Below are 13,672 nucleotides of genomic sequence, written 5' to 3' on the forward strand. Positions count from 1 at the left end.
ACGTGTTAAGGAAAAAGTGAATAACAGTTGAATTTCTAGAACTTATTGTTATTATTTTTATTTTACTACCTAATCAAAGGAGTACTCTTAATAAACAGTCATTAAAATTTAGGTGACTTGCAAAATTATTTGAAAAATTATTGATAAAATTCGGGTCAATATGACTCGGCGTCACCGTCCTCGTCCGTCGTAATTATTTTCCCGTCATTTGCGCCAAGTTAATGTTCAAACTTATAATTTCAATTAATCATGGTCGAATTTCGACCACTGGGGGACCACTAGTAATATTAAGTATATTATAACAGACACACAAGTTCGCCTGTTCTTACAGTAAGCAACTTAACGCTTGTGTATAGGTAACACCTGACTGATATAGTTAATTTATTTTAAACATAGAGAGAATAAATATATAAATAAAGATAAATATTATTCAATTATTTATTGCCATAATCATACTAATATTTCAGGTATATTACTTAATGTACACGTAATTATGTTCACTGCCCTGCGGTTTCACCCGCGTTTGTTTGAGGGAAAAATGTGATCCTCCCCCTTTCTCAGTAACTGTACTGTACTATCTGACACAAAAATAATTTTCATAATTCGAACCAGTAGTTCCTTAGATTAGCGCATTGAAACAAACAATAATATCTATCAATAAGACATACAGATGTATGAAGCTGTGAAGATGACAATCCAGACTATCCCATATTGTTGCAGGTTTGTTGCACTTTTTTTCTATCACATTTGCATTTCATTCAGTTAATATGCAGACTCTAGAACTCAAATTACCTATTTATAAACAAGACATATTCCGTGCATCTCCCATAAACTAGTTTATAAGACCTAGTAATGTAATAGGAACTTACTAGTTTGAAACAGTGATTCTGCTGAGAAAGGGTTGGGGTTAGGCGGAGCAAGCGGCGCACCGAACAACGGTGGTGCTGGCGCGAACCCAGCCGGTCGATCCGTAGCCGACGGTCTGCTGGAGAATAAATTGTAAACATAAATTACTCTGCTTATACATTGTTATATTTTATTTCAAATACATTAAACACAAAATATATCACATTCGCATTCAGCCTGTAACGTCCGACTGTTGGGCATAGACCTCTTTCTCCATGTAGGAGAAGGATTAGAACTGAATTCATCACGCTGATCCACTGCAGGTTGGCAGATAATTACGTTCCTTACTCATAAGTAACGATCGCTATCAGGTATTTGATACCAACCAGGACAGATTGCTTAACGTGCTCTCCGAGGCATGGTTAGGAGACCCACAAGGACAGACATCCAAACCGGTAAGAAATATTTGTAAGAATACTAATATTCATCCCCAGCAGGAATCGAAACCGCAAACCGTCGGTGTTTTAGGCCAGGAAAATATATATATTTCAGTAATTTTTAGTAAATCATTTAGTGTTTTTTATATTTGACTACTAGAAAGATGAAAATATCAACTAATACTTTGATTGAAAATATTAAATTTGATTAATTTTGTAATTAATTATTACGGTAAATAAAAATTAACATATCAAACAATTTAACGGTTTTATTATTAAGCAAGTAGTAGAGACGCCGAGTTGGCGCAACGGGTACAGCCATGGATGGATTACCTGTTGCGTTGGCGGTTGCGGGTTCGATCCCCGTACATGACAAACACTTGTATTCGCCATACAGGTGTTAGCCGTGGTCTGGGTGTTTGTGCAGTCCTTGTGGGTCTCTCCACCATGCCTCGGAGAGCACGTTAAGCCATCGGTCCCGGTTGTTATCGTGTACACCTGATAGTGATCGTTACTCATAGTAGGGAATATATCCGCCAAACCGCATTAGAGCAGCGTGGTGGATTAAGCTCTGATCCTTCACCTACATGGGGAAAGAGGCCTATGCCCAGTAGTGGGATATTACAGGCTGAAGCGAAGTAGTAGTGTCAGTGTCAAAACAGAAACTAAAATTATGTATCATATGGTATCGGTATGTACGGCAGGTAGGGGAAAAAAAATTAAGCAAGGCCATGAGATAAAATTACAATTTGATTTCTACATATACTCACGTTACACCCCAGTGCGCAGGCGGCTTCGCGCTCGAGCTGATACTGGGAACTGTAGGTACTGGCGCGAGGGAATGTGACAAGTGGGGTGCGGCCGGCGTCGGTGCTGTCGGCGTGGGAGCAGCCAGCCCCGTAAGACCTCCGATCGAACTTAATCCAGTACTAAGCGATCCTAGGGAACTGCCTATTGTAGGAACCGGTCCCTGGTGAGTAGATAACTATTATTAAAACGTGTAAAAAAATGGAGTAGTATTAGGTGATAACTAAATTCTAAATTAAATTATTTAGTAGTAGGCCACAAAGGACTCCAATTTTAAATGATTCAAGTTTTGGTTTCATTTTCTTGGTTATAATTACGAATTATTGATACGTAAAGAACACGTACCTGTGTAAATTGTTATTATTGAAAAAAAAAAAATGCTGTGTGGTTACGGCATTAAAGAATATAGCCACTCCCTCTCTTCCCGTGGGTGTCGTAAGTGGCGACTAAGGGATAACACAGTTCCACTACCACCCTGCAACTTATAAGGCCGACTGATGGCGGGATAACCATCCAACTTTGAAAGGCTTTGAAATCCACAGACCGAAGACGGGCAGCAGCGTCTTCGGTGCGACAAAGCCAGCCCTGCGGTCACCAACCCGCCTGCCAGCATGGTGACTATGGGCAAAACACATGAGTTCACGCCATTCTTGGCTCGAACGTGTGGAGGCCTATGTCCAGTAGTTGGACTGCGATAAGCTGATGTGATGTGATGAAATAAAAATATGGTAACCACTACCAGAGGGCACGTAATGTTTTTACGTACAGGTAACTGAGCAGGCAGCGGCGCGGCCAGTGGAGCGGCGAGTGGAGCAGCTAGTGGCGCGGCGAGCGGAGCCGTCAGTGCCGACGACACTGTAGGTGCCGCACTTGTACCTCCCGATGCTGGCGTGCTACGCGATAAACTGCTAATGTTGCTGCTGGAAGTAAACACAATTAAATATTAAATTACTAAGAAACTTAAGTGTGGTAGGGCAAAGCAGTAAATATCCTGCTCAAAATCTGAAGCAGCCCAACTGGGGAAGTGCCTCGACCTTACAGAAGACCATAGCTAAATAATACTGGTTTCAAAAAGTATGGTGTTCCAGTGGTGAGTAAGGTTCCTGGGAGGATTGGAGGTAGGGTCAGCAACACGTTTGCGATGCTTCTGGTATTGAAGGTGTCTATACTTCACTTTTTTGCTATCCTAGTTGTATAAAATGAGCATAATTGATAAGCATGCACTTGTGTTAGTGTGAGCCCACATCGTGTATGGTTTACTTGCTTGAAAAATATCTAGTATTACTAGAATAAGTAATTTATGAATTTGACATTTAACACGAAGATTTTGCTCATATAAAGGTTTTTACAGCAGTATAATTCGATAAAATATATGAAATTCAAAAAAAAAAGACCAGAGGAACCTCTTATTGTTTTTATTGTGCCCATTATTCCTTAGCCACGTAAGTCCTTCTTCACAAATAAAAAAAAAAAAACGTCATTAACATATATTTTCTGTATTTAGCCATGTAGACTTGGTAAAAAATATCACCTGAAACTCTCTCGTTCCCTGTTGGGACTGTGGCCTCGTGGGGAGTATGACAGTGGCGCGTGCGCACCCGCGCCGCCCAGTGAACCCGGTGTGTGTGGCCTCAGACCTTTAGGAGTTTTGGGTGCAACTAACGGCGATGCCGACAAACTTGTTCTCTGAAATAAAAAGCATAATATATACATACATTTAAAAATTATTGATATTTTGTAGTTCTAAAGATAATGTAATTGAGACTTAATAAGTTTATATTAGACAGATATGTGTTTAAATTTCATATAAATCAAATTGACATTAAATAAGAGAAATGTATATATATGCATTAGTCTTCCTAGTATTCACTCTAAATAATTTATAGAACGATTGGTAAAAATGATATTGATATAATAATAATACTAACCGTATCGGCCGAATTTCTAGGTGAAGCAGCAGATGGTGGTAGGTAGGGACTGTGCTGTAGCGTAGGAGCATACGGTGCATATAATGTCGGATAGGAGTTGCCCGTGTATACCGCAGGAGGAGGGTAGCCGTTAGTAGCTATTGCAGAGGAGACGGCAAAGTTTTCCGAACGAGATGGTACTTCATTCGCTACCGGTAACTGCCTAGAGTCTACAATTGGCGGTGCCAAAGAATGGCTTATATTGCTGCTGCTTGATGATGACGTTATGATTGCAGGGGCATTGGAAGTCGAAGGATCAATGTGGTTCATTGGTTGATGTAACGACACCACCGGTGCTAATTGAGCCGAATGAGGAGGCACGCTTGGTCCTGAATGTTTAAGACTCGGCGTAAAATTGGATATAGTACTCGTCGTCGTGGCGTTTGAGAGAAGAGGTGAGCTTATATGATTTGGTGTAGATGTCGCTAGTGGATTCGTGCTGCTCATTTGAATATTGTTCTGATGCGTCATAATGCTATGGCTAATGAGAGGATGGCTAAATTGTGTCGCAGTCACTGGATTAGAAGTCGATGAAGGCAAATGATTTGCCGATATGTGATTCGCCACGCTAAATGCTGTGTGATGGGAAGGTCGACTAGCATACACAGGCTGTACGGAATGTTTCTGTAAACTCGATTGACCTTGATAAGGTATCGAATGGCTGTGAATACTGGAATTTATACTTGAGTTTACATGACTAGACGCGATCGTCGGGGTGGGGGGGTATGGTCGTGATGCATTGGAAGGAGACATAGACCGCCCTGACTGTGTTTGACTCGGAAGACTACTGGGAGTAGATGCAGTCGGTAATTGCGACGATATATTTTGTGGCACGCCATTTGACACGATACGATTGGGATAGGAGGTAGGAACAGAGGGAAGAGTCTGAGAAACCGGAGATGCATTTCGAACATCGTGACCGGGCATTACAGGATGAGCCTGCGTGTGGGGTACACGAGTAGGGAGACTAGGATGGGATGCGGGCGTCGCAGGGGAAGCCATGTGAGGCGCCCGCGGTGTAGCGTGATGAGCGTGAAGATCGAGTGGTGCGTGTGGCTGTTCAGTCGACGGCTGCTCGGTTCGCGTCTCATGATTAGTATGGCGGTAATCAGGAAGCGCAGCAGCAGCGTGTGCCTGGTAAGCGGTGTGCGACGGAAACAGTGGCGAGGGAGCTGGGGGAGCGGGCGGTGCCGGAGTTGGGCTATCGGCGGCTGCACGAGCTCCCGGTTGCAGTTTGTTATTGCTTGCAGGCCGTTCCGGAGTATCCGGTCCCGCTGCACCAACGGGTCGCGCCGGAATTTGAGTCGCAGCATGGCCATCAATGGCAGGTATGTGAGCGCCATTGGGGCGATGAGGTGTATCGGCTCTGAAATGAGGCGGTGGTAGTGCAGGCGGAGGTAGCGCCGCGGGGGCTGGCGACGGCGCTGGTTGCGGTAGGGGCGCGGGTGCTGGGCTGGCGCTGCCGCCGACTGGCGCTCGCGACAAGGCCAGCGCGCCGCCGCTCCCACCGCGCGCAACTAGCTCATTCTTGCCGCCGCCACCACCACCCACACTTGCGACACGGAACAGAGAACCAGCATCTGATGCCTGAAAGAGAAATACGTTTAAAGTTGAATCATACACCAATTAAAAAGTACAAAATAGAAAATCTTACAAATTAATGTTATAATAAATTGTGTTAGCTCACAAAAAAAATATCCTTCAATTACATTGACTAGTACGTCATACATAGAAGCAACATTAGAAATAACTCAAAAAGTATTCGTCAGATCTCAATCAGATATAAATGGAACCACGTGACAAGATTTTATTAAAACGAGTATACTTTTTTCTTTTAATCTATTACCATTGTTTGTTTATAAATAATATTCCTCAGGAGTTCAGATAGAGTAGAAAGTAAAAGCCAAAATTAACGGATAATTGTACTGATTCTTTATTTTCATCCAACCAAATGCGTTGTTTTCGTTAGAAAAGTACGACAATTGACCGACGTTGCAACTGCACGCTTAATATATTTTAGCTATGTCCATAGTGTTATGCTTTACGACCAGTTACTGTGGGGTAATGCTGCAAATATTGAGAGTATATTTCTCTTGCAAAAGCTCGAGTCTCTCTACGGGATGTTTTCCAAAAGGTAGACATATTAACAATTGCGTCGCGGTATATTTATAATAATATTATGCATATTCATCAAAATATTCATTGTTTTGAAATAAATAGTAATAATCGCATTGTAAACACGAGAAGGAATAACAAAATTGTAACTCCAAGTTTTCGACTGCGCAAAGTAAACATTTCCTTTCTGGTTTATGGTATTCGCATGTATAATAAAATCCCACAAACAATTTTGGAATTGTTTCAACATAATTCAAAGTTTTTATTAAACATTTTTTTATAGATAAAGCTTATTACTCGGTGCAGGATTACATAGTTGATAAAGATGTGTGGAATTAGTGACGCTGTATTTTATGCAACATGTTACTAATTTTGTACTGAAACACAGTTTACATATTTTTTTCAAAAAGAGTAGCTGCGGAGTTTCTTGCCGATTCTTCTCTGCAGAATCTACATTCCGAATAGGTGGTAGCTTTACTTCTACAAATATAATAATTTATTTTTAAGGCTTAATTTGTAAAATGACGATTCGAAAGTGCTCTTGGAGCCTATTTGAATAAAGCTGTTTTTGATTTTGATTTTGACACAGGAAGATTTGAGTGCCTTTTGTTTTAGTTTTGTCAAAGCGTTATAGTAGTTCAATATTTAAATTGGTTAACGTGAAATGCAACAATATGCTGCAATACAAATAGTTTTAAGAAAAAACCTTACATCATCCATTGATGCATCATGATATCTCGGTGAAGCATTTCTGCTATTTTCAGGGCTCGCCTGCAACAGAAAAAAAATTAATAAATTATATGTTGTTTTAAAATTTTTCTTATTCCTAATATAAGTTATTAGACATTTTTACTACATGTACGTACGAGGGCGGGGTGAAAAGTTTCCGGCCTGATAAATAAAAACAACTTTTTTCGGTTTTTTTTTCGCTTTATATTTTAAAATAATCTCTATCAAGATTAATAAATTTTTCATAACAGTGCTCTAATGCAGTGATACCACTTTTAAAGTCTGATTTATCAAGTCCCTCAAAATACTCATATGCAGCACCGATGACTTCCTCGTTGCTCACAAATTTTTTACCTCCAAGCCACTTTATAAGGTTAGGAAACAGATACTAGTCGCTGGGGGCTAAATCTGGCGAATATGGTGGTTGGGAGAACAATGCGAGCTTCAATTCGTTGATTTTAGCCATCGCAAAGACTGACGAATGGGCAGGTGCGTTGTCATGGTGAAACAAGATTTTTTTTTCGCCAAGTTTGGTCGTTTATTTTTCACTGCGTCCTTTAAACGTTGCAATAAATGTGCGTAGTATTGACCATTGATAGTTTTTCCCTCCTCTAGATAATCAATGAAGGAAATTCCTTTTGTATCCCAAAAAATAGTTGCCATAACCTTATTCGCTGATGAAACTGTCTTTGCCTTCTTTCAGGTTGGTTTACCTGGTCCAATCCATCGTTTTGACTGTTGTTTATTTTCAGAAGTGTAGTGGTGAATCCAAGTTATAAATTGACGTAAAAATTTGCTGGGGTTGCGCTTGTACAGCGCCAAATTTTTGATTGAAACAGTTTTTCGGGTCAACTTTTGATCGACCGCTAGCCAACGCGGCAGCCACCTAACACAGAGCTTCCCCATGCTCAAATGTTCATGTAAAATATTGCATACACGTTCAATTGATATCCTAGTATCATCAGCTATCTCACTTACTTTAATATGCGGTTCTCCATTACCATTTTATGAATTTTTTCAATAATTTCGAGAATCGTGACCTCAAAGGGGCGTCTTGAATGTGGTTCGTCAGAAGTACTCGTTTGACCTTTCTTAAATTCAGAAACCTACTGTTTCACTATTGAATATGACGGTGAAGAGCCTTTCAGTGTGGAATCCAGCGCTTCTTTAATTTGAAATGGTGTTAGGCCTTTTAAATAGAAGTATTTGATGACCTTCCGGTTCTCTGATTTTACCATTTTCACGTAAGCAATCGAGGTGTCTTGTTCAAGCGCCTCTCAAATGTATACTATCAGAGCCATCGACCCGAAAATTTACATAAATGCTAGTGAGATATAGTACTATAGAATACAAACCAAAAATTAGACCTGCTAGCGCGATCTCTAGGTCAGGCCGGAAACTTTTCACCCCGCCCTGGTAAAATATAGTCAACAAAGGCATGTATATATTCAATAGACAGGTGAGGTAGGTACCACGTCAAAATCAACTAGCATAATCCATGCATTAGTATTCAACTTTTATTCATGTAAACTAATGTTTTCGACTAATATCCGTTTGTTTGACCATGTTGTACGACATATAACAAGATATAACTAGAATAATTAAAAATAAAAACTGATTATATCATAAAAACATACGATATAATCAATTTATGTGACAAACGTCACACAATACTTGATAATAGTATGTTATCTAAACAATTTAAAACTGAATAAATAATAATTAGAGTAATTTATTACATCTATAAAAACCTATTGTGGTCAATAAATTTACTTTAATTTATGTCATAAGCCCTTTTACAACTACTTACTTCCCAGTCTTCGTACACTACTACTTGCAATGAAAAGTTTAATCAAAGTGCAGGTATTTTTACGTTTTTTTTTAACCGACTTCAAGGAGAAGGTTACTCAATTCGACCGCACACACATATATATATATGTATGTTCGGGGATAACTTCGTCATTTATGAACCGATTTTGATAATTCTTTTTTTTTTGGTTGAAAAGGAGATATTCCAAGTGTGGAACCATGATAAGAAAACCAGGATCTGATGATGGAATCCCAGAGAAATCAAAGGAAACCCTCGAAAATCGTAGTGACGACTAGTGCGTTCGTTAATTTTTTTTTCGCCTACTTACGTAGTATTATACTTGTCGATGTAATTGAAGTCGGTTTTTTTGTTTGCGAGCAAACATAAGTATTCAATTTTAACATATTTAATTACAAAAAAAAAATTCATTCACTTTCTATAAATGAAAATGGCTGGAATCAGAGCAGATTATAAATATGGATAAAGAAATACGTATATAATATAAGGTAGAGAAATTTATAATCTTAGTAGCCGACCTGGCGGACTTCGTACCGCTTTATTTTTTTTCGTGACTATAAAAACAATATATATATATATATATATATATATATATATATATATATATATATATATATATATATATATATATAAAGATAGGCGATAGCCGAGGGTGAATCGATATATATATCGAAATAAAATATAGTCTATCTTTCAAGTTGGATCAAACTGCAGACGTTGTACAAATTTGATTAAAATCGGTTAAGTAGATTAGGAGTCCATCGCGAACAAACAACGTGACACGTAATTTATATATATTAAGATGATGTTTCGTTTTATAGATTTCGAATACCAACCAATTTTAACTGTGAAATTTTAACAAAAACAAACCGTCGGTTAAATAATAATTGGTTCGAAGATTCAAAATTGGATCAAGATACCTTATTATATGTAATATTGAATATATATAATTTAGTTTAAAGGCAATATTAATTACATTACTATTTGAAAAGAATACACAAAGTAAAATAATTAAGTTGTAATTATGATCGACCAAAGAATTACAAAATATAGTTATTTAAAGTTTTTTTTAGGTTTTAAATAAAATTGGAGTGTCTGTTTGTAATCCCTACTAACATTATAAATGTGAATGTCAGTTTGTTACGATTTCACGCGAAAACTACTAAGCCGATGGTCATGAAACTTTGTACACATATTCTTGTAAGTATTAGAAGTAACATGGGATACATTTTATTTAAAAAAAATCGATTGAGCGAAGTCGCGGGTAAAAGCCAGTATTATAATAACCGCTTTTTACTAAATGCATTTCGATATATACACGGTACATATACCAAATAACATTTTTTTTTCAATTCTTGTCTGTCTGTTTGTTCCGGATAATCTTTGAAACAGCAGGACCGATTTTGACGTTTGACGTCACTTTCTCTGGCTAAATTTTTTGTTAAATTCCACGTGGATGAAGTCGCGGGCACAGCTTGTTTTACACAAGGTTCGGATTACTGCGTTATTATGACTAATTGCTATTCTGTACACATTATTTTGAGTAGAATTTCTTAGTTTAGTTAGAACTATTTTTCTATATCTGTTACAATTATTTTAATGGAAGTAAATGAAAATGAATTAATTCACCCAAGTAATTATTAAATAATTTTTTAAGCGTTGTTTTTTTCTTAATATTAAAATAAAATTGTCTTAATGTATCTGTAATATGTTTAAACAAAACTAACAGATTTTCAGTTTTTTGGCAGGTAACCCGATAAGACTTTATTAAACTGAATATTTAAATTTCTGTATATTATAAAATTCTAATAATGTCTTTAAATATGCATTAATGCGACACAAGCCATTTTTTTAAATACAAAGACCATTTTTTATGATATTAGATAGGAATTACATACGTAACGTATACAAGTGGCGGAAAGAGATAGTACATCGATCGCGTGAAGGGAACAAATCGTTTTGGGTACGTTCCGGCAATTGAATGTTTAGTCTTATCCGGCGATTCTGGCGAGGGTGGGTCACCGGTCTGCAACAATGGAGTGATAAATCAAGTATGGAGCGCGCGTGCTGGCGGGAGGCGGCCGCATGACGTCCGGTGGCCGAATTGCAAGGCGGCGACTATCAAAGGACTAAGGAGCCACAGCGCCGCGGTGCTGTTCGTCTTTTGTAATAGACACCCGGCTATTACTTAAACGATGAGTTGATATGATAATTTTGTGCCTTTTATTTCGTACGTGTTACTTTTTTAAATTTGCAATACTTTGATGTTTTTTTTTCATTGAGAGGTTTTCTTAATGTTTTTTGTTTAATTATTGTTTATTTGATAAATAAAGTTAAAATAATCACAGCGGATACATGTTTAACCCTTTCAGAGCTTGAGTCGGATTTATCCGACACAAAACCCTGTGTATTATATATTCAATTTCTAAACGTATTATGATGTTTTAGCTTAAAATACAGTTTTTTTCGAAAGTTTATCTATTCGACTTTTTAATTAGTGTTACAATTCAGATTTACTGTATCAAGAAACAAAAGAAAATACTATTTCAATTAAGGTAAATTTAATAATATTATCCCGGAGAAAGTGTATTGACTTCCAACGCCTATGTCGTATTAATCCGACAGTAGTGATGAGACATAATGTTAGAATTTATAAGATATGGAATATTCATAAACAAAAATATTATATTAAATACCAAGTTATTGAATAAAAAAAAAGTACATTATGTAATTGTTATTTAATAACGTGTTGTTTTTGCTCTGTGTAAATCTATATTTTGTAAGAAATTAGCGATTTAGTTATTTTTGTACGGACAACTATAAATGCTAATTCCCATCCCTAGACTGAGTCCTTTTCGCCAGTATAGCCAGCACATAGCCAGCGCCTGCGTCGGAAAAACACGACCGTTCATGACGTCACAACCGTATGGAATTTTCCATTGGAGTTGCGCGTGCTTTTGTGATATAGTAGTGAGTTAGTAAGTTTTACGTTCGTGTTTTTAAAATTGAAATTTACCATGACGACTGCTGAAGAATTAATACGAATTCGAGAAGGTGATGACGATGACAAATTTGTGTAAGACGAGGAATTTGATATTGATGACGAGGTAATTATATCTTTTATTAAATTGTTTTATTTAAATTTATTGTGCAGTGAGAAACGAACATCACGATATTTGGTTTCCTCTTATCACAGAAATTTTGAAATTTTATAAACTACAATTTCAATATAAAACTAATTTAGATTTTTTTATAGCTATTATTTAGACATTACGCCAAATATATGTAGTTAGTGATTTATTCATATGTATGTGAAAAAATAAATAATATTCTTTGATTTTCGGTCTCGACTCTCGGCGCCTCGACCCAAGAGGATTCAAGGCACTCTAATACACATTTCTCGTCTCTTGTACTTGATTTATTTTAATGAAATATTTATATTCCATAAAAATCAAAGGTTATTTCCATAAGATCTCTTTGATTAATAATTTTAAAAAAAGGTTAGTTAAACACAATGGAAATTGAAAATGAATATATTATTCAACTTAAAATATCTTTAAAATTTATTATATTTGTATAAGCAGACTTTATGAAATGGGAATAGATGGCATCAAATACTGTATTTATCTAGTATTATAATTTAGCTGGAGCAAGCAAAATAATGAGATATAATGTCTGTTTAAGAAATATAGGTCACGGCTCTTGCCAAGACGCTTTCATTTTACGCAAGAAAATTCAACTCTTATTCAATGTTAAGAGAGTTTTGAATCGTTTAATTAAATTCTATAGACGCAAAATGAAAAGAGATTTTATACATTTAACTCTGTTAATTTAACACGCTTATAAATAAAAACTTGCCGTAATTTTGTTGGCGTTTTGAAATAGCGAAACATATTTTAAAATACAATGACAGGAATGATAAAATCATCACATATCACTAAAATATTTATTTTTTGTAAAAACTATGAACGTTGGCCTCTTGTCAAAACTACTTAACGTTAGAATAGATAATCACAGAGATATTAGTGCGATGAGTGATGTCGTGTCGACAAGTAATAATAGTTTCGTAGAGCCAAACCGCGAGGAAAACACGCGCAAGTTTAAATAAACTAGCAATAAAAATAAACGACCCCATTAGTCAGCGCTGACAAAAAAAAGAAACGGGAAAATTAACTTCACATGACTACTGGTGAAAAACAACATATTTGTTTTTGATACATTAAAATAATTTAGTAGGAAAACGAAATAGTTCGCATGTTTCTGAGATATTTAAAATGTAATAGACTAAGCTTCTTAATGCCTTGGCTACTGTATTAATATAATCTGATGACTCATAAGGATTTTAAATCGGATATTAAAGTGTAACACACCCCAACCATAGTCTTGTGCTCGTCCCTGCCCCGCTGCTAATGTTTTCAGCAAGGAGGGAGAAAAAAACGAAGAGATAGCTTTCCTCCCCTCATTCGAAATTCTAATACTTTCCACTAACTTTTAATAGGATAGGACTTAAAATTCAACGAGAATTTAGAATCGTATGAAAGTTCAAACAGCGACTCGCGATCATAGCCGTCGGCAACTTTCTAATGGTCTACCGTTTCTATTATAGATTTATTGGATTAAAGCTGGTTTATATAAGCCGGACAGGATCGTAAATCGTTTTGAATAAATAACTCCGAGCCGAGTTTTATTAAGTAGCCAATCAGTTGAGATATTATGATAAATAAATATTTTGTCAGCTCGTAGGTTGAAACTCGTGTTCGGGTCTTTTTAACAAGATTTTATCTCTGTTTAGTTTTGTTATTAAATTTTCGTAGATAACAATATATAATATTAATTACTTTAATATTAATAAGTTTTACAAGTTATATAAATAAATGCCATGAAATATTTTTCAAGGAAGTTATCACGAAAATATTTATTGAACTTTTAAATGCTAAGATTAA

At 36.6% G+C, this 13,672-nt stretch overlaps 1 protein-coding gene across 1 annotated transcript in view; it reads right to left on the minus strand.

Moving 5' to 3' along the window:
• The window catches only part of LOC123656282 (fibrosin-1-like protein), a 68,038-nt gene that overhangs the window by 6,040 nt on the left and 48,326 nt on the right, over nucleotides 1-13,672 (minus strand). The window contains exons 7-12 of the mRNA XM_045591987.1: nucleotides 6,884-6,943; nucleotides 4,019-5,644; nucleotides 3,622-3,776; nucleotides 2,857-3,007; nucleotides 2,054-2,253; nucleotides 870-985 (exon numbers count right to left, since the gene is read on the minus strand). Of these exons, the coding sequence (XP_045447943.1) occupies nucleotides 870-985; nucleotides 2,054-2,253; nucleotides 2,857-3,007; nucleotides 3,622-3,776; nucleotides 4,019-5,644; nucleotides 6,884-6,943 (2,308 nt within the window). The remainder of the gene's footprint in view (nucleotides 1-869; nucleotides 986-2,053; nucleotides 2,254-2,856; nucleotides 3,008-3,621; nucleotides 3,777-4,018; nucleotides 5,645-6,883; nucleotides 6,944-13,672) is intronic.

Source organism: Melitaea cinxia, chromosome 9, assembly GCF_905220565.1.
Source record: "Melitaea cinxia chromosome 9, ilMelCinx1.1, whole genome shotgun sequence".
In the NCBI taxonomy this organism is placed as follows: domain Eukaryota; kingdom Metazoa; phylum Arthropoda; class Insecta; order Lepidoptera; family Nymphalidae; genus Melitaea; species Melitaea cinxia.